General features: G+C 47.1%; 1 protein-coding gene across 1 annotated transcript in view; it reads left to right on the top strand.

Moving 5' to 3' along the window:
• The window catches only part of NUP210 (nucleoporin 210), a 103,160-nt gene that overhangs the window by 36,890 nt on the left and 38,775 nt on the right, over window positions 1-27,495 (top strand). Inside the window, 7 exon segments of the mRNA XM_023751378.1 lie at window positions 1,183-1,328; window positions 11,711-11,932; window positions 13,435-13,608; window positions 18,410-18,599; window positions 19,076-19,182; window positions 21,049-21,153; window positions 21,240-21,341. Coding sequence (XP_023607146.1) covers window positions 1,183-1,328; window positions 11,711-11,932; window positions 13,435-13,608; window positions 18,410-18,599; window positions 19,076-19,182; window positions 21,049-21,153; window positions 21,240-21,341 — 1,046 coding nt within the window.

Here is a 27,495-nt window from a genome sequence, read left to right as displayed (position 1 = left end):
AAAAAATAAGATCAGCCCTGGCCGGTTGGCTCAGTGGATAGAGCATCGGCCTGCGGACTGAAGGGTCCCAGGTTCAATTCCAGCCAAGGGCACATGCCCGGGTTGCGGGCTTGACCGCCCCCCCCCCCAGTAGGGGGCGTGCAGGAGGCAGCCAGTCAGTGATTCTCTCTCATTGATGTTTCTATCTCTCTATCTCTCTCCCTTCCTCTCGGAAATCAATAAAAATATATATATATTTAAAAAAAGATCAATTGGTCAATGGGTAGGGGATGGATAGATAATGCAATAAGAGGAATAAAGCAAAATGGTAATTGTAGAATCTAGGGGGTGGCAATATGGGGTTTCACAATATAATTTTTTCTAAAAGTTTGGAAAGAAAACAATAGAACTCTGCTATACTCCCACTAGAATGACCTTTTTTAAAAAGGGTGGAAAATACCAAGTATTGGCAGGGATGTAGCATGGCCTTTAGAAATAGTATAACTTGTTACAACCATTTGGGGAAAGGTATTAGGCAGGAATGTTGAAAGCTGAACATACGCATGATCCTAGGCAATAGGGATAAGGGGTGCACATATGGCATTCTTAGGGACACACTCAACAGAAAGACCGAAGTATGTCCACCCGAAGAAACATGCACCGAAAGAAATGTTCTCAGCAGCGCTGTGTGCCGTTGTGCTGCCCAGGAACAGCCCAGGACTTTGCAGTAGCATGGAGAAATCTACTCTTCACACAACAAAATGTATACAAATATGGATAAAAGATCTACAACATGCATAACATAAGGAAGGATCTCACCATCCACACTTAGTAGAAGAGGGCAGACACAATGGAGTGTAAGCTCAGTGGATCCCTTTATATAACATAGAGAAGCCAGCAGAAGTACAGTGGTTCTCCTTTGGGGAGGAGCTAGTGACCCGAAGGGTCTGTGGGAGATTCCAGGGTACAGGTCACGTTTCTTGATCCCAGTCCTGGCTACAGGGTGTGCTCAGTTTATGGGGGGTGTGGGGGGCGGTCATTGTGAACTGTATGTTTCTGACGATTGTACTGTTTGGTATGGGAATTATAATTTTATGTTAGAAAATTAGGTTGTGTGTCTAGCCCAGGATGAAAGGACTGTCTGCCCGTGTGGTCTTTCAACAAAGGCAAATTCAGAGTGACTACCTGGCTCTCTTCTTGCAGGGCGGCTGCAGCCGGGGTCTGAGCACTGCAGCGGTGTCAGCGTAAGAGCCGAGGCCCAGGGGCACACTGTGCTTCTGGTGAGCTACAAACATGGCCACATCCACCTGAGTGCCCGCATCACCATTGCTGCCTACCTGCCCCTCAAGGTGAGCCTGGGGCCCCTGCACTCCACCTGCTTCCATGATGGGAATTATTCATTTGTTCTGGTGAATTTGTGTTAAAGCCCTGATGATTCCGAATAGCTTTTAGAGCAGCGATCTCTTTCTTTGAGTTTCAGGCTGAAATGAGGAAGTATGTAGAAGAGCAGCGCTTAGTGATTCCTGATACCCATGCAGATGAAATGTTACCCTCTCTGGGCCTCCAGGGATTAAGACAGAGGGGGTGATTCTAGTGATCTCCAGAGTTACCCTGCAGGGTCTCCACAGAACCCTCGAATGGGGACAGCGGTGCTGGCTTGTGAGTGCAAATTCTGAGGCCTCAGGAATCTGGGACAGGTTTGGATTTTCCCCCTGCCTGTCAGGTAACCATCAAGCATCTGAGTCCCCCTTTGTCCATCTGTGGCAGTTACAGCAATTGAGGTCACAGCACACTGCCTCAGGGTTGACACCAACCCTGAGTTTGGATCCAGGTCCGACACCAGTTCTGTGGCTTTGGCCAGTGGTCGGCAAACTGCGGCTCGGCAAACCGCGACTCGAGAGCCACATGCGGCTCTTTGGGCCCTTGAGTGTGGCTCTTTCACAAAATACCAGCTCTTCCACAAAATACCGACTTCTGCTCATGGGCCACGAAGTTTCAATCACACTGTACGTGCGCGCCCGCATGTGGTATTTTGTGGAAGAGCCACACTCAAGGAGCCAAAGAGCCGCATGTGGCTCGCGAGCCACAGTTTGCCGACCACGGGCTTTGGCTAATTTAACCAGTTAACTGCCATGCATCCAAAAATGCTTTTATCTCGCTTGCGTCTATAAACACTTATGGCATACAAAGGGTTAATTTCTCTGGTCCTCAGTTTCCCTGCCTGTAAAAACGGGCTAATATAGTACCCACTTCATAGGGTTGTGGTGAGAATTAGCTGAGTTATGTGCAAAATCGGCTTAAAACAGTGCCTGGGAGGTAGTGAGTGCCCAATGAGGGTTAATAATTAAAATACGAATAAAAAAGAAGGCTTCACACAATAGCTACTATGAAGCAGGATGGTGCATGTATCTATTTCTTACTTTGAACTGTGCTTCTCACACAGGAGGCCCAGAGAAGGTAAGTTCCTTTTTCAGGGGATGGCTGAAGGCCCAGCCAGTGCTTGCATTCCCTGACACTCACCATCAACCTCTGGGACAGCTCTGGTCACCTGGGTTTCTGACTCTTACTCATTAAAGCAAGCTCAGTAACATCGGAATCTTTCATCTCAGAGCCCCTGGCCCTGGAAATAGTGCCTGATATAACACAGACAGCTTTTTTAAAAATTGAGGTATAATTGACATATAACAGTGTATATATAATTGACCTATAACATTGCATTATGTACAACATAATGATTCAATGTTTGTATATATCAGGAAATGGTCACCCAAGTAAGTCTAGTTGCCATCCATCACCACCCATAGTTAAATATTTTTTTCTTGTGATGAGAACTTTTAAGCTCTACTTTATTAGCAGCTTAAAAAGCATGTAATACAGCCCTGGCTGGTTTTGCTCAGTGGTTAGAATGTCAGCCCATGGAACTAAGGGTTGTGGGTTCGATTCCTGGTCAAGGGCATGTACCTTGGTTATGGATTTGATCCCCAGCCCTGGCCAGGCATGTACGGGAGGCAACCAATTGATGTGATGTGTGTCTCTCTCTCTCTTCCCCTCCGTTCTCCTCTTTCTAAAAATCAATGAAGAAAAAAATACCCTCAAGTGAGGATTAAAAAATAAAATATGCAAACAGTATTGTTAACTATCATCACCATGCTGTACATTATATCCCTAGAACTAATTTATTTTATACTGGAAGTTTGTATGTTTAGATTTCCTTTATGCATTTCTCCTCCAAATCCTTTCTCAACCTTGCAGTCATCAATGTGTGTTCTGTATCTATGAGTTGTTCATTTGTTTTTTATTCCAAATATAAGTGATATCATATACTATATGTCTTTTCTGTCTGACTTATGTCACAGAATAATGCCCTCACAGTCTGTGCATGTTGTTGCAAATGGCAGGATTTTGTTTATGGCTAAATAATATTCCATTGTATATATGTAGCATATTTTCTTTATCCACTCATTCATCAGTGGATACTTAGGTTGTTTTTATGTCTTAGCTATTGTAAATAATGCTGCAGTGAACATGGGGGTGCAGAAATCTTTCAAGTTAGTGTTTTGTTTCCTTCACCTTCATTCATATCCAGAAGAGGAGTGGTTCTGTTTTAATTATTTGAGAAGGGTTGTTTTATTTAAAATGAACAAGTAGGGAAAATGTGTTCAGGGTTAACCATGCAGGACTGAACTCAAGATCTCCTGACCCCCCAGACCTAAAATAGCAGATTCTTACAGATGTTTTACTAGGAGAAAAGTGTGAGATTATAAAAAGCATGGGGCAAGGGAGGCTGGCAGTTTAAAATTAGGAGGTCAAACTTCCCTCCCTGGTCATTCTCGAGGAAGTCCTGCCACAGCCTGCCATAGCCGCTCACAGCTCCCCATAGCCTGCCATAGCCGCTCACAGCTCCCCATAGCCTGCCATAGCTTCCCACAGTTCCCCATAGCCTGCCATAGCTGCCCACAGCTCCCCATAGCCTGCCATAGCCTGCCATAGCCGCCCACAGCTCCCCACAGCCCGCCACAGCCACCCACAGCTCCCCACAGCCCACCATAGCTGCCCATAGCCCCCCACAGCCCATCATAGCTCTCTACAGCTGCCCACAGCCCACCATAGCTGCTCATAGCCCTCCACAGCCCCCCACAGTCCTCTATAGCTGGCCACAGCCTGCCACTAGGCGGGATGTTCTGCCAGGACCCTCCTGTGAGGTTCTATATAGCCCTCATGAGTGCTTCTCCAGATGACTGGATGGTCTGATTACTGGGGTATTGAGCTAGAACATCAGAGGCCCACAACTGAACTCACTGTCCCAACATGGGATTAAAGGTAGAGATAAGGTAGGCATGTCCCCAATCAAGGCGGCTTCCTGACTAGACAAATAATAGAAGAAGAATATGGGTCTCTTCTCCTTTTATCTATCTTATGCCTTCATATCAGTTAAGATCAGGTAACAAAACCCAAATAACAGTGGCCTAACCAATAGAGAATTTATTTCTTGTTCACACAGAGCTAGTGTGGCAGCTCCAGAGTCATCAGGGACCCAGGTTTCTGTCTCTACATCATCATCCTAGTATGTGGCTTTCATCTTCAAGGTTGCCTCATGGTCTAAAGTTGGCTACTGAAGCTCCAGCCATCCTGTCTGCATTCCACGTAGCCAGAAGGGGAAGAGCTCCCTCTCAGCTGAGTTCATTTCCTGTAGGAGCCTTGTCAGAAGTTTAAAGCAGCAGTTTCCACCCATGTCTCACTGGCCAAGACTTAATCTGTTGGTCACACCTAGGGACATATTTTAGCTGGGATATTTACTACCCTAATAAAATGGGGTTCTTTCTCTAAGGAAGAGAGGAGTATGGAAACTGGGAAGGCAGCAGTCATTGCTACAGCCTGTGTTTGCTGGTCCATCCATCATTTTACTTTGCAGACAGTTGCTGGGCACTTGGCAGGTACAGGCCCAGGCTGGGGAGACAGAGCTCTAGGGAGAAATCTCACAGTCTGTGCCGGGGAGGCTGCCAGTGTATGGGGAAGACAGACACTCAGATCATTGCAGTGAACATAGTAGAGATAATGAAGAGTCCCCAGGAGGACAGGTCACTGATGAACACAGAAATAGAAGGAGGACAGGGAGGCAGGAAGTGTGGCTGGTGGGGGCACCAGAAGTAGTGTAGTATATCTTGGAGTGAGATTAGAGACTGTGGTGGGTCAGAACAGGAGGTTTTTGAAATCCATTTAGGAGCTGGATGTTCTCATCTTGCAGTGGGCAGTTGGTGAAGGTCTGGGAATGACAGTCAGGTTCACACATGACCAGCACTACTGGTGGGGTAGGGGAATGTGTGTGCCCTGGAAGCACAGTGTAAGGACTCTCTCCACCTGATCCGCAGAAGAAAGATCCATTTCAGATCTTGTTTGCACTGCTTGCCAGTGACCTGACTCCCTCTGCAGTTAACATCCCAGTCACTCCTTAGCCCTTGTCTGCTGCAGGAATGTAGAGGGTCTGTCCTGAGAGATTAAAAATGGTGCCAGAGTAAGTGGATGCTGCACGGACATGCTCCCAGGAACAAACTGGAATTACAACTAAAACACAGAAAAACTTCCTGATAAATCAATGGAAAACTTGCAGGAGAGAACCCTGATATCCGAGGACCGAAAGTGGAGACCCCATAGAGACTGGTAGGAGGGGTGGAGGCACAAAAGGGCTGGCTGGGTGCCCACAGACAGCAACTGAAGTCCCGGAGAGATATCTCAGCTGTGGGGGGTTGCCACTGAGAATTCTGGGATCTAATCCACAAGCTGGGCCCTCCAGCAGAGAGCACTAAAACTGAGAAGGGTACCCACATAACATCTGGCTGTGAAAAGCAGCAGGGTGCTGTCTGCCAGGGAGTGACAGCTGAAAATTCAGGCACCCTCTTAAAGGGCCAACACACAAAATTCCCTGTGGAGCCACCCACCTTGTGCTCCAGCAGAGGGAGGGTGAAGTGGATTGGAGATGTGAGAGCAGAAGCCAGGACTGGGGACTCAAGGGATAGAGCTAAGAAGGCAGATACCCCATGTTTCCTGGGCTGAGTCATTCACTCACCCAGCAGAGGACATCTTTTCCACATAGACATTTGTCTTGCGTGGGGGGAAGACAGATGACACACCCTATTGGAAAACACCTTGCCCTGAGCTACTTAAGAGATTAAAAATAACAATTAGCCTTCAGGCGGAAGCTACTGCCCCACCCTGTTGAAAAAAACTCACTACACCTGAGGACAATTGCCTGGGGGGGGGGGGGCGCAATTCAAGTCCCAATCCTATCAGTCTGTAGGCAAAGGTGATCTCTGGAGGCTTTGAGTCTTTGCCTGACCTAAGTAGTCAGAAACAGCCTTTAACACTAGAGATTTGAGAGAGAGGTGTAGAGGATGTACCTAATACAGAGTCATAAACCCAAAGAGACAGCCAAAATGAGGACACAAAAAAGCAACCCCCAAATAAAAGAACAAGAGAATTCTCTAGAAGAAGAGATAAATGAAGCAGAGTAAGAATTTTATCTGAAACAGAGTTCAGAGTAATGATGGTAAAGATGTTCAACAGCATAAAAAAATATAACTACGAAAAAACAACAGTGTGAGATAAAGAATGATATAACACAAATAAAGAATGCATTGGAAGGAATACACAGCAGATTAGGGGAAGCTGAGGATCGAATCAGTGAATTAGAAGACAGATTTGAAAATATCACTCAATCAGAAAACCAAAAAGAAAAAACAAAAACAGTAGCACAGCTTAAGGGAGCTGTGGGACAACATGAAATGTAACAATATTAGAGTAGCAGGTGTGCCAGAAGAAGCAGAAAGAAAGGAATAGAGAACATGTTTGAAGAAATAATGGCAGAAAACTTCCATAACCTGGTTAAGGAAAAAAAGCACAACTTTAGGAGGCACAGAGAACCCCAAGCAAGAAGAACCCAAACAGGCCCATGCCCAACACATCAAAATTAAAATGCCAAAAATTAAAGACAAAGAAAGAATCTTAAAGGCAGAAGAGAAAAGAAAACTGTTACCTCAAAGGAGCTCCCATAAGGCTGACACCTGATTTCTCAACAGAAACTCTATAGGCCAGAAGGGAATGGCATGAAGTACTCAAGGTAATGGTAAGCAAGATCTGAGACCTAGACTATTATATCCAGCAAGGCTATCATTCAAAATAGATGGTCAAACAAAGAGCTTCCCAGACAAAAAAAAAAAGGCTAAAGGAGTGCATCACCACCAAGCCAGCATTACAAGAAATGCAAAGGGACTGCTATAATGAGAAGAAGAAGCAGAGAACCCTAGCCATACAGAATTAAAATGGCAATAAATAAGTACCTGTCAATAATAAGCCTAAATGAAAATGGATTAAATGCTCCAATCAAAAGGTGTAGGGTAGCTAAATGGATACAAAAACATGACCCAACCATATGCTGTGTATAAGAGACCCACCTCAGAATAAAAGACACACACAGGATGAGAATGAAGGGATGGGAAAATTTTTCCATGCAAATGGAAAAAAAAAAAAAGCTGGAGTAGCAATATTCATATCCAACAAAATAGACTTTAAAATGAAGGCCATCATCATAAGAGACAACAAAGGTCACTACATAATACTAAAGGGAATGATCCAACAAGAGGATATAACCTTGTTAAACATATATGCACCCAATACAGGAACACCTAAATATATAAAAAAAAATTTTAGAGGATGTTAATGGAGAGATCGACAACAATACAGTCATAGTAGGGGACTTTAACACCCTTCTGACTTCACTGGATAGATCTTCCAGACAAAAACTTAACAAGGAAACAGTGACTCTAATGGATACACTGCATCAGATGGATTTAATAGACATTTATGGAACACTTCACTCAAAAGCTGCAGAATATACATTCTTCTCAAGTGCATATGGATCATTCACAAAGATAGACCACATGTTAGGACATAAAACAAGTCTCTACAAGTTCAAGAAGATTGAAATCATATCAGGCATCTTCTCAGATCACAGTGGAATGAAATTAGAAATCAACTACAGTAAAAACACCCAAAAACATTCAAAAACATGGAGGCTAAGTAGCATGTTAGCCAAGACAAGAAGAAGAAATAAAAGGCATCCAAATTGGAAAAGAAGAAGTAAAACTGTCATTTTTTGCAAATGACATGATATTGTACATGGAGGGTCTGTCCCACCTGCACATCACTCTTGTGAAGCCCCCAAGTGCTGGGTCTGGAGAGCCCACCTGCTTCTTCCTTCTGTCAGTCAGCATAGATTGAATGCATCACCCTGGGCCAGCCAGGTGCCTGGGGCCTGAATCTCCCTCTGCACTATCCCTGGCCTTCTGCCTCTTGATCCTACACCAGCTGTGATTTCCCTACAAAAAAGTGCATCTATTCTATCTCCTAGAAACATATACTGCAAGCACTAAGGACCTCTTGATGGCCAGACCCATCTCCTTGTTTTGCAAAACAAGAAAAGGAGGCCCAGGGTGGAGACCTCGCTCTAGCTACATGGGCACTCGAGTCCCTGGCTTTGCCTGTTTTAATATCTGCACTTTGATGCGTACTAAGGAGCCTGTATGATTTCTGAGTGTCCCTCATTAGTGGTGTTGGTTATTGACCTATCTCCCTGGCATAGATTTCTGTGACACTTTTATGCCGAATGAGAATGGAATTCTGTGCGAAAGTGATAATTCCTAGTTCTCTGGCTGTTGGTTACAGGGCATCTGGTTCCTTTGCACAACCTTTCCCTTTGGGTTGGTCATGAAAACTTTCTTTGGTGACATCTGCAGTGGCCTGCTTTACCCACAGCAGAGTTTTGCGGACTGTGGCATTGAGACATGGGCACCATCTGAAGCCAGAATAGCTGGGTAAACTTGGGTAAATTTCTTTGCCGGGATTCATGTTTTCCATCTGTAAAATGGGATGACAGTTCATACTAATGACAGTGATAATAGCAAAGACTGTTAACTGAGCTTGTGTTGGATGTGTTCATTCCCACTCCCTTGAAGCTGCAATAACCCTGCAAGGCAGGAGCTCTTCTCATGCTCATTTTACAGCATGAGAGACTGAGCAAGTGGCAGTGCTGTTCCCGTTGTGGGGACAGAGAAGCAGATGGACAATAAACATAGAAAGTGATGGTAGGTAGTGATAAGGGAAGGAAGTAACAAGTGTTGGGAGGTCCTGCTTTGGATGGGGTTAGGGAAGGCCTCTCTGAGGAGGTGACGTTTGAGCAGACCTGTGCACGTGTGCAGGGAGGGGATGCATGGGGAGTTGTTGGCTGATAAACCCAGAAAAGTGTTCATATTGCAAAAAGTAATTCAAAAGGAGAGAATTCTCATTGAAAAGTAATACCCTTTTTTTGCTAAGTGTATACTGTGAAAAGCCAACTAGGCGAGCCTGCACCTATAGGCCTCAGCAGATCATCGCCTTAGCCACTAGCCCTACCCCATCCTTGAGGGTGTGTGCATATAAAGCTGCCACTCAGGTGGGAGTTCGTTTCTATCTTAGGTGGCATCTGGTTGGGGCACTGCTCTGGGTCCAGGACTGTGGGGGACAGCTGAATGGTTATTAGCCTGTACCTGCAAGGACTGCAGGCTGTTGGCAGATCTGGACATAGGCCAGGGGTGAGAGCATGGACGGAGCTGAGAGAAGTCAGGCTCTGCATGGTCGGCAGACACCGCAGACAGGGGGCAGGGCAGAGGCTGGCACACTGCAGTGGGAGGCACGTGTGTTGGGCCAAAATGAACTAATTTTGGAAAAGAGTACACTGTTATCTACCCACCAGCAGTGTGCTTGCTAGAGCGTCAAACTTTTGGACTTGTGTCAATCAGATGGCTGAAAAATATCACAGTGTGGTTGTACGTTCTTGTTTTTTTTAACACTCCGGTGTGGGGTGAATTTCCCGCCAAAATATAAGATGGCTCTGTCTTTTGGTTTTGTTCCATCCACCAAAAGGGTGGATTACAAACAAATATTTGGTAATACGCAGTTACAATCGGCCCGAGTTTACACGTTTCCCGCACTCCACCACAAATCTATATGAACCGAGTTAAAGATGGCTCCCGCGGAGTACATGCAATTCACGCGAGCCGACTTAACTCGTTTCCCCCACTCCAAGTGTTAATATTTTAATTTTTCCTATATGATATTTTATTTCTCATGTGGTTGAGATCATGCTGTGAATACAGAAGGAAACAGACACATATTTCCCTACTCTTAATGAGCCCACAGCCTGATCAGGAGATAGATACCCAAACAAATCCTTTCCTCCCAATATGATTGAGCAACACTCGAAGCAGGAACCAAAGAATGAGCCACCTACCTGGCAGGTTGAGGGTCACCTGGTGAGGGAGAAAGCAGGAGCTTTTTAGAGGAAGGAGTGGGCAGGGGGCGCAGGATAGCCTGGGGACAGACTAGTCTGAAGGTGGGACTCGAGAGAGATAGGCGAGGCCAGGCTGGGAGAGCCTGAATCCTAGGGTAAAATGCTAGCTCAGCCTTTCTTCCCAGGGCGGCCGGCACTATGGAACCATTTAATGCAGACAGGGCATGGTCTGTGTTTTAGGAAGGAATACCTGGCAGCTCTCGGAGGGCAGACTGTAGTGACTAGCAGGGAAGCAGGCTCACAAGTCAGGACTGGGTGCTAACCCTGTGGATCCCCTGGAGCAGGAGCTCAGCAGCCCAGGCAGGGGGCAGAAGAGCAGGGCTGCAGGGCCCTCAGGACTCCCTGCTTCCTCACACCCCAGCTATGTCTGTAGAGGGAAGTGTCCTCATGTGGAGCAAACCCACTGTGAGATGGGAATGACATCCTTTCCACCAGCTTTCCATCCTTTCTCAGCATTGCCACTATCCCTGCAGGAACCCCTGGGGCCCGCAGCACACGGTCACCCTAGGCCAGGAGAGCAGATGAGAGCTTTTTGAAAAAATTACTTTAATTTATTCTTTGTAGATTGGGTACTTTGAAGACTTAATATTCACTCTTTCACTTAACAAATAATTGAACACCTACTCTGTGCCAGGCACTGTTCTAGGTGCTGGGAGCAAAACGGCAGAAAGGCTTGTTCCCCAAAGCTCATGGACACGTTGAAGGAAGTGCAAGAAATGCAGTGGAGAAAGAAGTGAGGAAACAAACCACTCTGAATTATGCCCTCAATGACACCAGTCTGTGTTTCCCCTGGTCGTCTGGTGTGTTTCTTTTTAGAATTGTTTCATGCTTTTTAAAACAAGATGGCTGTGATCAAACTGTTCAGTCAGTTCCATACCCAGCTCTGCCTTAGGGACCCACACAGGCCCCATCGCGATGCACGAGGCACTCCTGCAGCCCGGCCGGGATTGTACACTGTGTGGATGCACCAAGCACTCACACAGCCCCGCACTGGGCATCTGCAGTAGGAAATGGCTATGTGTGAGCCTCGCTGCATGAGCTCATTTCCCTCCTTCCTAGACTGTCCTTAGGTTAGATTCCAGACGGGAAGTTCCTGTGTCAAGGACAGTGAGTATTTTCAAGGCCTTTACCGGATTGTTTTACAAAAGAAGCAGATCAATTTATGCTCCCTTCACCCCAGCAGTATCAGAGAGGAGGACAGAATTCCCCTCAGAGCACGTTTGCACCAACAGCATGGGCAGTGCTGCCGATGAGCACCAGGAGCGGGGCTGTGTGGCCTCCACAGGGCAGGGCAGGCCTCTACACGTGCCTCTCAGAGGAAGGCACTGACTCTTCTTTTTGCTCCCACAGGCTGTGAACCCCTCCTCTGTTGCCTTGGTGACCCTCGGCTCCTCACAGGAGATGCTGTTCGAAGGAGGTCCCAGGCCCTGGGTCCTGGAGCCGTCCAAGTTCTTCCGAAATGTCACCTCCGAGGACACTCACAGCATCAGTCTGGCTCTCCTTGGGCCCCCTGCCTCCCGTAATTACCAGCAACATTGGATCCTCGTGACTTGCCAGGCCTTGGGCGAACAGGTGAGAGGACAGCCGCCCCCAGATCACCTTGCCCAGAGGGAGGACCCTGCTGTATTCACAGCATCATTTTATTTAATCAAAATGGCTGTGATCAAACTGTTCAGTCAGTTCTATACCCAGCTCTGCTGCTATATCCATCTCACATACAGAGCAGAAGGCTCTGTTGCTATACCTGAGAGATAGCTGCTGCTGCTATACCCATCTCACAGACAGATGAGGATCAGTGAGGTAGAATGATGTAGTGAATGCAAGCAGATCTAGCAGGGTATGCGGTTGGGACCCCCTTCCTATACACGCTGGCTTTGATAGAGCTAGTCAGTCCTGGCTCCATTTCAACAACCTGGTGACCTCTTCTCTCTCCAGGCTTCAACGCTCCCCACTACCAAATCAGGGCTGAGCTAAGATCAGGGGCACAGTCAGATGCCTCCAGGGGCAGGCAGGTCTTGTAAAGAGTGAAGTCGCAGGGCCACATTTGTCAGATCTTTTTGGTATTTCACGATAATCTGGGAATCCCAATACTTTTTTTCTGTGAAATCTCTTAATTTTTATTTATTATTATTATTTATTTTAATATGTCTTTATTGATTTCAGAGAGAAGAGAGAGGGAGAGATAGAAACATCAATGATGAGAGAGAATCATTGATCGGCTGCCTCCTGCACGCCTCCCACTGGGGATTGAGCCATAACCCAGTCATGCACCCTGACCTGGAATTGAACCATGACCTCCTGGTTCATGCATTGAAGCTCAACCACTGATCCACACTGGCCAGGCAATTTTCATTTTCTTTTTAATGTTGAAAACCAAGAAATTAGGAGACTGGGTAGACTGAACAAAATGTGTCTGTCACTGGAACCCCTGAGGGTTGGAATCACGTGGATCGAGGGCAGCTTGCCCACTGTACTGGTCTGTGTATTACTTTCTTGGGGTGTCAGGCCAGGCTGTAGGCAGAAACCCTGGGGGTCAGCGTGGAAACTGCCCTTTGTCCTGCCCAAAGGTCAGGAAGGGTGAGAGGCTCTGGACCAAACCATGCCTTCCTACAGAGTGTATGTGTCATTAGGGAGTCAGGACCACTCTCTTTTCTGGTCCCCCACAGGTCTCAGTCCGTTAGCACACGTTCTCTCACACCTGTACCTCGTTGTGATGAATGTTTTCAAGTCAGGATGGACTCTTCATTTAACAACCCAGACTTGGGAATTTGTTCATGCAACCTGGGGTTTTCATAGGATGCTGGGAAGCCACGTGGTGCCACCAATCCACCTCTTTCCTGGGCAGTGGTTCTGGCTGATGTCTGTAGAGGGCACTAGTGGCTCCAATCTCCCATGCCTATGTCACTGGACTTTTGTACCCACCCCTCCCCGTCCCCCATGATGTAGATGTCATTATCATTCCCATTCTGCAGAAAAGCACACTGAGTCCCATGGAGCTGGGTGGCAAGGTGAGGCGCACAGTGGAGCCGAGCCTCAAACTTGGGGATGTCTGACTGCTCCTTGTGCTCTGCCAGGTCATTGCCCTCTCAGTGGGGAACAAGCCCAGCATCACCAACCCCTTCCCTGCGCTGGAGCCTGCTGTGGTGAAGTTTGTGTGCGCCACACCCTCCAGGGTCACCCTGACGCCTGTCTACGCCAGCCCCCAGCTGGGCTTGTCCTGTCCGCTGCTGCAGCAGAACAAGCAGGTGGTGAGTGGGCACTGCTTGGGGATTGTAGCGGTTCAGTGCACAGCACACACATCTCTACACTCAGCTGGCCCTGCATGGTGGGCACTTTTGCCTGAATGTTACCTTTGGGGGTTCCCAAGACCTAGAGAGGTGATAAGACTCAGCAGGCCCAGCTGCTAGTGGCAGCACCGGCGAAGGTGGAGCCTCTGGCACCTGGAACAGCTGCTTCTCTCTGCACAGCGCTTGGCCGTTTGTAAAAATCTTTTTTTTCTGTGACTTGAGGATGATAAGGCAGGGCTTGTTGTCGGCGGGCAGTGTGTGTGGTCAGAGGAAGGGCTGCCAAGGACAGGGCCCAGCTGCAGTGTTCTCAAGGACTGTGCTGCAAACGTGGTCAGAGAGAAGAACAGCAGGGAGGTGAGGTGAAACCCAAAGGTTGCAGCCAGCCAACCCTCTACCTCTGAGGCGCTCAGGGGCCAGATGACTGGACAGAGAGCTTGGAAGTCCTGCTGTGCAGGTTCAGGTGTGTGAACCTGCAGCTGGCCCCAGCCCTCCTCAGAGGCGGGCACTAGGCTTCTTTTCACTCATTCCTTGACATTTCTTTGTTGAGCACCTCCTCTGTGCCAGGCACAGTTCCGTGTCTTGGATATAGGGCAATCAGGACAGGTGAGGCACCTTCCCCACAGAGGTGACAGGATGGGTGAGAAGGTGGGAAGTGCTGTGGAGGAAGTAAAGTAGGGTGCAAGACAGCTACTGGTGGAGGCCCCTTCAGATGGAGCCAGGAAAGGCCCGGGAGCAGAGAGCACATCCCACTCAGGCCCTTGGCTGAAAAGAGCTGAGATAAGGGTACCCTGGGCAGATAGAACAGCAGTACAAAGGCCTTGAGGCCAGACCAGGGTCTCGGTGTCCCTGTGCTCACATGATAATCACACAAGTCATCTGTGCTAAGAACTTTCACCTCTGTGCCTCATTGCCTGTCACCAGGATTGTCTATGACCCCAGGGTCCTTGCAGCCCCTTCACAGGTTTGTCCACGAGGCTCAGAGATGGGCAAGGTCCCAAAGGCAGAGCATAGATCTGCCCAGCTCCAAGCTCAGTGCCTCCCCAGTGGCCCCTGGAGCTGCTTCTCTTCTCCCAGCCCGGTCTTGGTCTAGCTGCCCTCTGCTTCTGTGGCATCGGGGAACCCTCTCCACTCTCCGCAGTTCTCCAGAGAACACTCAGTGCCTGTCCTCTTTGCACCTATGGGAACCTTTCTGAAGCAGTTTATATCAGCAGCCTCTCCCACCCTGGCAGCCTTCGAAATTTGGGAGTTAGCTCCTTGCTGGATGGAGGACAGAGCTGCTTTGTATTTGGTCGAAGTTCCAGGGAAAGCACCAGACTCCAGTGTCTGGGATTTGGGAACAATTCCACCATCTAGCACATGACTCTACACATTTAGTTCAACTTTTCCTTCCACTGCTCTGGCATCGGTGGGTGGGCTTTACTAGTCATCCAGCTCTGAGACACGTGGTGTGTGAGCTCCTCCAGCCCTGATGCTGATCCCATAACGTTGGTGTCCTGAGGCATCGTTAAAAGTGAGGACTCTGTGCTCCGCCTCAGAGCTAGCGGGGACTGGGCGAGGATTGTCCCACCTTTGTGCCCTCTTGACAAGTGAGGAGAGCAGGCTCAGAGCCCTGAGAAGCCAGTGTCACCCCTAGCTCAGGCCTGGGTGTTTGTGGCATGGAGCTGATGACCATCTTTCCCAAACAGAAACATTTTTATTTCCCAGACTTTGGGAACTATTGAGAATGAATGTCCTGAAAGTTTTACATTTTAAATAACTTTTATGCATTTAGCAAATTATGCCCTAAAAGACTAAAATTGCAATAAGTCTGGACTCTTTGGGAAAACCTGGCCTGCTGGGTCCACTGTGTGAGGCTTGGAGCTGGACAGCACTCGCGTCCACAGGCCGAGAGTTAGGGCCCAACCCTACCCCGGATATGGCTGGCCTCCTCCGAGTGATTGGGGGTGACTGGCCTCCCAGAGTCATTGTTGGAGAAAGGGGTTCAGTCTGGTACCTGTTAGGCTTTTTCCTTGTTCTCCACTTCAACCCTGCCAGTGGCATCCCACTCACTGAGGCAAGGCCACGTCTCTCTCTGCTGCCCACTCCATCCTTGCTGGAAGCCCTGTCACCTGTGAGCAATGATCCTGTGTGGGTCTCGAACTTTCCATGCCCTCTGGTTCGAATTCTCTCCCCTCCCACCCCATGCTTTCCTCTTTTGCCTCCTTTAGTTCTTCATTCACACATTACCTCCTCAGTGGGGCCTTCCTCGGCCTTCAGACCTTATCTGAAGTTTCACCCTCCACATTCCATATCCAGGTGCCTTCCCTCAGCCAGCACTGAACACCACTGAGCACACTGTACAATGTTTCTTCTCTCCTCTGTGAGCCTCTAGGGGAGCCTGGCTCATGGCAGGAGCTCAGTAAATGTGGCGGGCGCATGAGCATGGCAAAGAACTCACTGCTTGTGTCCCAGTGGCCTTCTGTCCATGACTCTGGCTGTGTAGACACCTCAAGAATCCCAGTGGAGACACTCCTGAGGAAAGGGTACAGTGGATGGTGCCAACCTCGGGAGCAGGACTGCACAGGACAGCCTGCTTGCTCAGCTCCAGCCCATTCAACCCCAGGCTAGCCAAACCTCATTTTCAAAACAAAAACCAATCAGATTATGTGCAGCTTCCCTGTCCTTAAATGCTGGCTCCTCGTCCAGGGAGCAGGTTCAGGCCGTCCATAGTGTGTGACCTCTGGGTCAGCCCAGGGTTGTCTCTCTTGACTGAAGGATGCTGGCCAGGCAGCAGGGCATGGCTCTGCATTAGCTTGCATGTGCTGTAGACCTCAATCATCAGGAAGCAGTAGACCTGGAACATGGAATTGCCGTGTGGTCATCAGTGCTGGGGTTCTGGTGCTGAGAGCTGATTAGGCAGGGACCCTGTGATTTATGGTGTCACTAGGGGACCTTGAGAAAGCTGTATCCCTGCCATATATCCTGGGTGCAGTATCAATTTAATTTTACACTTCTCTAAAGCCAAAGGCTACCCAAGACACATTTGCAGAGTAAATTATTGGCAAGGCCAGACACTAGAACAGAGCTGACTGGTTGGAATGACAATGGAACCACACTCTGGCCTGACGCTGGCACTTCGTTCAGGTCATCCAAGTTCTGGTCACTGCAGCTGCACGCCAGGAGACTGAGTAGCCATCAGAGCCTCACTCTCGAGCCAGAGAGAAGCTGCACACTGTCCGAGGAGGCCCATGGGCTTTCAGATCAGACCAGCAGTTCCACCCCTAACCCTGTGTGACCTTGGGCAAGTTACTGATGTCTCTGAGCCTCAGCTTCCCCATCTGTAAGTTAGGGATTATATCGTGCCTGAAATGGCCATGGGAAGGATCCAGTAAACATACAAGCATGCTTGACATACAGTATTAATGTCCTTCCCTGGGAGAGCAGGAGGGAGGGAGGAATAGTAGTGTTTTACCCAGGTTTGCATCTGGAGGGAGAAATGGGGCACCCAGCACATGCCCCTTGTCTCTGCACATAGTCATGGCTCCCAATTTGTGTCCAGATACTTATAAAACCCTTTGCATTCTCAGGTGATTGTGCTGATTTGCATTTACAATTTGCAACATGCTTTGGTTCAGTGTTTGGGGAAAAAGACCTAAGACTTGGGGAGCAGCCATGCGTGGTGGGGAGTTTGAGGGCTATAATAGTTAGGGAAGATGAGGCGAGGCTACAACGACAAGCAGCCCCAAGTCCCACTGGCTTCATACAGCACAGGCATACTCTTACTCACACTACCTGTGCATCTGGGCAGTCTGGGGACCCTACTGTGTGTCATTGTGATCTTCCTTCCAAGACTTAGATGTGAGCATCACCAAGTTGAATATGGCCAGGTGGCATTGTGGAGACAAGGAGACCATGGCAGATCATGTTCTGGCTATTAAGTCTTCTGTCTTCTGGAATTGTCTCAAGTCACTTGTCACTGGCCAAAGTAAATGACATGGTCACTCCTAACCATAAGGGCCAGAGAGGTGAGGGTAGATGGTAGAATTCAGGGTTTGGAACTGAATCCTGTAGGTGTGCCACTCAGCCACTGAGTTGCTTTGCTCCTTCTATTCTTGGGGACTCTGCTTCCTCACCCTTGATATGTGGGTGACAGCTCCCATGTCTCTGAGATATTTTAGGAGCAAGGAGCTTTGCAAGAGCTTTTTGGAGCTGGAATTGGCATTCCTGTTAAACTACTAAGGGACACATCCTGGAGAGCAGAGGTGTATGGGGGCAGGGAGGAAGCGGCAAGGATTTGGAAAGGTGAGGGCAGAGGGGAGGGACAGCAGCCTGGCTGGGATGGGAGGTCTGTGGCAGAGTCTCCCAACCTTGGCACTATTGATGTGTTGGACCAGATTTTTTCTCCTCATGGTGCTGACCAGTGTACTGTAGGGTATAAAGCAGTACCCTTGACCTCTACCCACTAGATACTGTTTGCACCCCCTGCAGTTTATAATAAAAATGCTTTTAGATGTCGTCAAAGCCCCTTTGCCCTCGTTGAGAATCATGAGCTAGAGTAAGAGGCCAAGGCTGTGGGCACCTTGATCACTGGGCAGTAGTGAGGACTGTTTAGTGACTTGCCCCAAGTTGCTCACCAGGACCCTAATGAGCCCATAAGGCAGTCTGCTGGGTTCCTGGAACACCAGGAGTGGCTGTGCCGCTATGGGTCCTCAATGCTTACTCTGAACACTGTGCCCATTGTGATCTGGGTATGGTCACAGCACCTGACCTTGGCTTCTTGCAGGTTCCAGTCTCCAGCCACCGCAACCCCCTCCTGGACTTGGCTGTCTATGACCAGCAGGGCCGCCAGTTCAGTAACTTCAGCTCTCTGAGCATCCAGTGGGAGTCGACGAGGCCATTGCTGGCCAGCATCGAGCTTGACCTGCCCATGCAGCTGGTGTCCCGGGATGATGGGAGTGGCCAGAAGTTGCATGGTGAGCTGGGGTGGTGAGCCTGCAGGCCCAGGACAGGAAGACAGCAGTGAAACCCTACAGACAAGAGGTGTCTGAGGAGTGCTAGCGGCTGTTGGGAGCTGTTATCTGGGACACCCTTTTATCTAGGATGGAAACTTAGGGAGCATTGTGGGCTTACCACTCTCCTTTAAACCTGTGACCTTGTTTGAGAGATAGAGAGCAGGTTCAGAGCCTGTGCAGGTGACCCACGTCCTAGGCTATACAGCAGGTTGGCCTGGCCCCAGCAGCTGGGAGTTGAACATCTCCAGCTCATCTAAACTGCTTCATGGAACCTTGCTATGTCAACCATTATGATACATAAAGTTTCAACAAACTCACATCTACTTTTAGAACTGGAAGATTTAAAACTGCAAATCAGAAGGAGGGAGGGTCTGTTTCACAGGCAGCAGTGGGGCAAAAAAAAAAAAAGACATGGGTTTTTCTCTTCTTGGACTCAGGTTTGCAGGCCATTTCGGTTCACAAAGCATCGGGAACCACAGCCATCTCTGCTACTGTGACTGGCTACCAGCAGTCCCACCTCCTCGCAGCCAGCGTGAAGCAGCTGGTAACTCCCAGGGCACATTGGGGGCAGGGTCTTCTGTTCCTCCTGCATTCTCTTCAGTTGTAGTGTCCTGAGCCCCTGCACTGGGCCACACCCCTCAGTTCACTGCCCTTCTCCCTGAATCAGGTGAGGTACACTCACCTGAATTGGTGAGCCTCCTTGCTGGCCTCCCGCCTCCAGTCTCCCCCACCTTGCATGACCTGCACTCAGGGGACTGGAGGGATCCAGTGCCCCCTTTCGGCTCCAGGACATGGCTTTGGGAACCCGCAGACTTAAGGGCAGGAGCCGTCCTCATCCTCAGCCAGGGCTTGCCCATCCATGCTCTTCTCCCTGATTGACCTGACTTACAGCCCCTGCCCCCTGCCTCTATATGCCTTTGAACCCTCAGTTCCCTGGAATTCCATTTCCTCCTTCCTTTTATTCTTCTCTCCCAGGAACCTCCTGTTCTTTTAGTCCCACCTAAAATATCCCCACAGAGCAGCCACTCTCCCCACAGAGCAGCCGCTGTTGCCCCAGGTCCCAGAGCCCCTCATGCTTCCTGCTCTCCTAGTGCAGCCTCCACACATGCACTGACACCCTGTCTGCACACACATGTGGCCATCCACTGGACCACACCTCTCCACCCAGCCTCTCATGGGGGCCCAGGCAGAGGTGCTGCAGTGGGTGGCAGGTGGGCACCTATAAGGTGAGTGGGAAGGGTTCCCCCAGAATGGCACTGCCTGGATGACACCCACCCCATCATAGAAGAGGGTGGCAGTCAGATTGGATTGTGAATGGGGTGGAGGCAGCAGGTAATGACTGTGGAGGGAAGGTGTGTCTGACTCTGAGGGACTCTGAATGCTAGGACGAGGAACTGGGGTATTGGGGAGCAGGGACACTTGAAGTGGGTGTGACACCAATGGGAGCAGCACTAAGAGGCTAGCTTGGAGGAAGGTAGCCCTGAGGAGCATACTGGTACCTGACCCTGACGGCTTAGGTTCTCAGTCATTTCACTAGCATCTCAGCTGTTGGCCTCATGGGCCTCCTTCTGGACTATAAACATCTAAGCAGATCCCCCTTCAAGGCCTTTGCACTTACACTCTGCCCTGTGGGCTTTTTGCAATTTATTTACATCATTCATACCTTCACTTTCTGTGTCTCTGTTCATCTGAGAGGCACACCTGAGAGTCTCTCCCTCTCAGACCTGTCATGGTCCCTTCAGCCCCCACCACAATCACATCTTTCTGTCATTCTTTTTCTCTAATCCTTGCATTAGAATCATCTCCCTGAGGGTAGCTGCTGTCCCTCTAGTGCCTAACACAGTGCCTAGTGCAGTGCTTGGCACAGAGTAGGTGCTCAAATGTGTGAGTATATGTGGGTCAAAGCCAGGTCAGATCCAGCAGTCTCCCTGGAATGACGTGGCAGGAAAGAAAGATACTTAAATATGCACATGGCCCAAGGGGTGAAAGCCAAGCTTGTCCTCTTGTGAGCACCTTGAGGACACCTGTACAGTACTCCCATGTTTAGGCTGGTCAGGGTCTTTGCTGTTTGCCCAGTACGCATCTCATACATGGCACTATAGCTGGCCGGTTGCTGTGTGCCCCCTGCTTTCCTGGATGTTTGTGAATTGTCCACCACGTGGAACCTGGAAGGTAGGATGGGGCACTTGCCTTGGCAGGATTATGAGATGCCTCAAAGGGACATGGCCTCTGAGCTGGGCTCACACAATGGATTCATCAGGACTTGTGTCCTAGACATAACAAATGATACCGGGACCTGGGGCCTCTGGTCCTACTCTTCCCCAGGGGCAAGGGTGGGTGGAAGGCCTGTGGGCTCACGGGGTTGGCCTGTTGCTTCCTGGATATGATGGTGTTGGTCTTGCCCTTTCAGCAGGACCCTCTTGTGCCTGTGTCAGCCTCTATAGAACTCATCTTGGTAGAGGATGTGAGGGTGAGTCCGGAAGAGGTGACCATCTATAACCACCCTGGAGTACAGGTACAGCCCCTTTCCTGCTGCCTTGCCACCTAGATGTGGCCCATTGGCGTGGCAGTCCTGGCCTCTTAGACTGACCCTCCTTGCAGGCAGAGCTGCATATCAGAGAAGGTTCCGGCTACTTCTTCCTCAACACCAGCACCACTGACATCGTCAAGGTGGCCTACCAAGAGGCCAGGGGCAGTGCCATGGTGAGTGGGGGCCCATCTCTATCATTGGGTGGCGATAGGCTTCCTGATTTGATTATTTCAAAGGTTGGCACTGTTGGCTGTAGTTTGCAAGGTCTTTAGATTCTCTGATTCATTGTTGTGCAACTTCAGTCATTTGTCTGCTACCTTTGTGATTTTTATTTCATCTCCACAGATTACCCACACTATTAGTTAGCCAATGGCTTCCTTTTAGTAAATCTTTATTAGGATTAAAATATCATAAGATTACATAAGCACCACTACAACAACCATAAAGTTGCTTTTAAAAGATGTATTAGCTTTTTATGTTTTTTCCACATTCCTTTCTCAATCCTCTCCCTAGTCCTACAAATGTGACATCTTTGTCCATGGCATAGAAGAATTTAGCATTCCACTTTTTCAATTATTTTATCGTAAGTGTTTTCCCATGTTATTTCTGTGCAGCCTTTTATACTCAGCCATTTTCTCCATGTAGAGCATTTTGGTAGTTTAAATCATTTTTTTAAAAAATAGCCCTGCAGTTATAGCAAAGAGTGAAAGGATGAAAAACACACACCAATATTCTCAATACCTGCATATCTGTATATTGAGTTATGCAATCATGAAAACCTAACTTTCTTTAAAAGGAAATTCTTACTTACATAAATGCAGGCAGCCAAAAACAAAAATACAGTGATGACACCAAAGCAGTGTCATCAATTGCAGCTCTTTTATTGCCATTGGAATATTCTGAACCTAAGACCAGCTTTCCCTTTGTTAAGGGCTGACTGCCAGGTGTGTAAGGAGTGCCCCAATTACACAGCACCAAATGAAACTTCCTGCTGAACTCGAAAGGGGCCAGGTTGATTCAGTGTCTGGCATGTGGTGGGAGTAGTGCAGATAGTACAGTGAGGGAGGACAGGTTAGGACCTTATCCTGGCCGTTAGTCACCTGCTGTCCTGATGCCCACAGTGGCCTTCAGTGTTGCCCTGTTCCCAGAGGTGAGCCCTAACAGACTGGCAACAGCATGGAACAAGCTTTCTAATTCCAGGGAAGGCTAAAATCAGAATTAACCTTCACAGAGACCTATTCCCTAAATCTCCTTTCAGAAATACAGCCAGGGTACTTGCCCATGGTTGTACAGTAAGTTTGTGGCCTAGTCAGAAATCAAACTATGTCACCTCAGTCTCTGCAGGACATGTTCAGCCATGACTTTCTGCAAGTCTGTTTATCTGTTTGCATCCACTGACTGTCTTACCACCTGGGTCACAAAATTAGTTGCCTCTGAGGTGGGACAGGTTCAAAGTAAAGTGAGAAAAACAAGCAGGGTGCGAGGAACATGCCTGGGGAGTGCTATGCTGAAGTGTCACCTGAAAAAATAAAAAAAAAATAAAAAAATCACCTGATGCTTAGCTTCAGTGCTGGGACGTAATAGGCAGTGGTGGGGACTGTAGCAGATGGAGAGCACAGGCCATGTCTAAGGTACAACCACTATGCATCTATAGCTCACTTTTGTTGGTATCTATACATATAAAGAGGTGATATTCAAATTAGGCTGGGACTCTGTAACGGGTCATGACCAGACAGGAGGAGGTTGCGTGCGCAGGTAAGGCCTGGAGCGGAGACGGAGACAGACTCAGGGGGGCCTGCCCGAGCTGGCACAGAGGCTCCAGCATCCCAGAGCGGACACAGGCAGGGGGTAGGGGGGTCCTGGGGTGGAAGTCAGGCACAGGACCCAGCCGCCCATGGCTCCAGTCAGGCCTGACTCCCGCGGCGGCCCACGGGATGCCTCCTCGCATGGTGGGAGGCAGGGCGCCTCCTCGCACGATTTCAATCGCACGTTGGGCCTCTAGTTTTTAATGATAGCTTTATTGAGGTATAATCCACATACCATACAATTTACCCATTTAAAGTGTACAATTTAGCAAAACAGCATGGTACTGGCACAAAACAGACATATAAATCAATGGAATAGAATTGAGAGTCCAGAAATAAATCCACACCTTTATAGTCAATTAATATTTGACAAAGGAGGCAAAAATATACAATGGACTAAAGATAGTCTATTCAATAAATGGTGTTGGGAAAATTGGAGAGATACATGCAAAAGAAAAAGGAACTAGACTATGTTCTTACATCATATACAAGAATAAACTCAAAATGTATTAAAGACTTAAATGTTAGACTCAAAACCGTAAAAATGCTAAAAGAAAACATAGGTAGTAAAATCTCGGATATTTCTTATAGCAATATTTTTTCCTCAGGCAAGGGAAACAAAAGAAAACATAAACAAATGGGACTACATTAAACTACAGAGTTTTTACACAGAAAAGGAAACCATCAACAAAATGAAAAGACAAACTATAGAATGGGAAAACATACTTGCCAATGATACATCTGAGAAGGGGTTAATATTCAAAATGTATGTAGTACTTATAAAACTCAACACCAATAAACAATCCAATTAAAAATGGGCAAAGGATATGAATAAACATTTCTCCAAAGAGGACATATAGATGACCAATAGACATATAAAAAATTATCATTGTTATAATCATCAAAGAAATGCAAATTAAAACTACAATACGATATCACCTCACACCTGTCAGAATGGCTACCATCAATATCAACAAAAAGCAAGTGTTGGCAAGGATGTGGAGAAAAGGGAACCTTTGCACTGTTTGTAGCAATGCAGATTGGTGCAGCCACTGTGGAAAGCAGTGTGGAGTTACCTCAAAAAATTAAAAATGGAACTGCCTTATGACCCAGGGATTTCTCTTCTGGGAATTTATCTGAAGAAACCCCAAATCACTAATTAGAAAGAATATATGTACCCCTGTGTTCATTGCAGTGTTACTTACATTAGCCTAGATTTAGAAGCAGTCCAAGTGTCCTTTAGTAGATGAATAGATAAAAAAGCTGTGGTACATTTATACAATGAAATACTACCCTGCCATAAAAAGGAAGAAAGTTTTACCCTTTGTGACAGCATGGATGGACCTAGAGAACATTATGCAGAGTGAAATAAGCCAGTCAGAGAAGGACAAGTACCATGTGATTTCACTCATATGTGGAATTTAATGAACAAATTAAACTAGTAAGCAAAATAGAGACAGACTCATAGATACATAGTCAGCAGACAGCTCTGGAGGGTTAGGGCAGAGGGTTGGAATGGTGGAGGGATTGAGCAAAAAAAAGAAAAAAAAAAAGAGAGAACATGGACAGTAGTGTGGTGATCATGAGATGGAAGGGTATAGGTGGAAGTGGTAGAGGGCAGAGAGGAGATAAAAGGTGATGGAAAAAATGAAATAAAATTTTTAAAATAATGAAGTGTACAATTTAGTGGTTTTTAATATATTCATACAGATGTGCAACCATCACCATAGTCAGTTTTAGAGTATTTTCATCACTTCAAAAAGAAACCCCATACATTTTAACTATCACCTCTATTTGTGTGTACACACACTCACACATGAAAGAGTATTGGGTACTGTCAAATGCATTTCTGTATCTCTTAAGACGATTGTGTGGTTTTTTATTTTTTATTTTGTTAATATGATGTATTACATTAATTGACTTTCAGATGTTAAACCAACCTTGCATTCCTAGGATAACTGCTACTTGATCATTATATATAATTCTAGCTCTGTGAAATATGCCATTGTAATTTTTAATATATTTTTATTTCAGAGAGGAAGGGAGAGGGAGAAAGAGAGAGATAGAAACATCAATGATGAGAAAGAATCATTGATTGGCTGCTGCTTACATGCCCCACACTGGGGATCTAGCCCACAAGTGGGCATGTGCCCAAAACGGGAATTGAACCCTGACCTCCTGGTTCATAGGACGACACTCAACCACACCAGCCAGGCTGCCATTGGTATTTTAATAGGGATTATATTGAATCTGTAGATTGCTTTGGGTAGTATAGACATTTTAATGATGTTAATTCTTCCAATCCATGAACATGGTATACGCTTCCATGTGTTTGTATCTTCCTCTGTTTCTTTTTTCAATGTCCTATCATTTTTCAAGTACAGGTCTTTTACCTCCTTGGTTAAGTTTATTCCTAGGTATCTTATTTTGTTGTTGTTGTTGCAATGCTAAATGAGATTGCTTTCTTAGTTTCTCTTTCTGAGAGTTCATTATTGGTGTAGAAAAATGCCATCGATGTGAATTTTGATTTTGTATCCTGCTACATTGCCAAATTCATTTATTAAGTCTAGTAGTTTCCTGGTGGAGTCTTTAGAGTTTTCTATGTACAGTATGATGTCATCTGCGAGTAATAACAGTTTTACTTTCTCCTTTCCAATTTGGAAGCCTTTTTTCTCTTCTGCTTGTCTGATTGCTGTGGCTAGGAATTCCAGTACTATGTTGAATAAGAGTGGTGAAAGCAGACATACTTGTCTTGTTCCTGTTCTTAAGGGAAACACTTTTGGGTTTTGCCCGTTGAGTATTATGTTGGCTGTAGGTTTGTCATATATGGCCTTTATTATGTTGAGGTATTGTCCCTCTATTCCCACTTTGCTGAGAGTTTTTATCAAAGAAGGGTGCTGGATTTTTTCTAATGCTTTTTCTGCATTTATTGATATGATCATGTGGTTTTTATCTTTCAATTTGTTTATATTATTTATCACATTTATTGATTTGTAAATATTGTACCAGCCTTGCATCCCTGGAATAAATCCTACTTGATCATGGTGTTTGATCTTTTGAATATATTGCTGGATCCAATTTGCTACTATTTTGCTGAGGATTTTAGCTTCTGTGTTTATCAGGGCTCTTGACCTGTAATTTTCTTTCTTTGTAGTATCTTTATCTGGGTTTGGAATTAGGTTAATGCTGGCTTTGTTAAAAGAGCTTGAAAGTGTTCCTTCCTCTTGAATTTTTGGCAATAGTTTGAGAATGATGGGTGTTAGTTCTTCTTTGAATGTTTGGTAAAATTCACCTGTAAATCCATCTGGTCCAGGACTTTTGTTTGCTGGAAGTTTTTAAATCGATGCTTCGATTTCATCAGTTGTTATTGGCCTACCTAAGGTATTCTGATTCTGCCTGCTTGAGTTTTGGAAGATTGTATTTTTCTAGGAATTTGTCCATTTCACCCAAGTTGTCCAGTTTGTTGGCATATAGTTGTTCACAGTATTTGCTTACAATCCTTTGTATTTCTCTGGTATTCGTGGTTATATTGCCTCTTTCATTTCTGATTTTATTTCTTTGGATCCTCTCTCTCTGTTTCTTGATGAGTCTGGTTAGGGGTTCTTCAATCTTTTTATCTTTTCAAAGAACCAGCTCTTGGAATTATTGATCTTTTGTACTGTTTTTGTTTGTTTGTTGTTTTAGTCTCTATATCATTTATTTCCACTCTGATCTTTATTACTTCCTTCCTTCTACTTCCTCTGGGCTTTTCTTGCTATTCTCTTCCTAATTCATTTAGTTGTAGGAAGGTTAGGTAGTTTATTAGTCCTTTTTCTCGTTTCTTGAGGTAGGCCTGTAGTGCTATGAACTTCCCTCTCAGGATTGCTTTTGCCCTGTCCCATAGGTTTTGGGTGATTGTGTGTTCATTTTCATTTGTTTCCAGGAAGTTTTTAATTTCTTTTTTGATCTCATTGTTGACCCATTCATCCTATAAAACAAAGAGGTAAAATGCAAATTGACCATCACACCCTCACATAAGATGGCCACCCCCATGTGGTCACAAGATGGCCACGCCCATGTCATCACAAGATGGATGCCACAAGATGGCTGGCAGGGGAGGACAGTTGTGAGTGATCAGGCCAGCAGGGGAGGGCAGTTAGGGGTGACCAGGCTGGCAGGGAAGGGCAGTTAGGGGTGACCAGGCCTGCCGTGGAGGGCAGTTGGGGGCGACCAGGCTGGCAGGGGAGGGCAGTTGGGGGCGATCAGGCCGGCAGGGGAGTGTTTAGGGGGTGATCAGGCTGGCAGGCAAAAGTGGTTAGGGGCAATCAGGCAGGCAGGCAGGTGAGCAGTTGGGAGCCAGCAGTTCCAGATTGAGAGGGATGTCCAACTGCCGGTTTAGGCTCAATCCCTGTGGAATCAGCCCTAAACCAGCAGTCGGACATCCCCTGAGGGGCCCCAGATTGGAGAGGGTGCAGGCTGGGCTGAGGGACACCCCCCGTCCAGTGCATGAATTTCATGCACTGTGCCTCAAGTTGTTTAATAA

The sequence above is a fragment of the Myotis lucifugus genome, unplaced genomic scaffold (assembly GCF_000147115.1).
Source record: "Myotis lucifugus unplaced genomic scaffold, Myoluc2.0 scaffold_21, whole genome shotgun sequence".
NCBI classification, from domain to species: domain Eukaryota; kingdom Metazoa; phylum Chordata; class Mammalia; order Chiroptera; family Vespertilionidae; genus Myotis; species Myotis lucifugus.
This window is presented reverse-complemented; position numbering and strand designations above follow the sequence as displayed.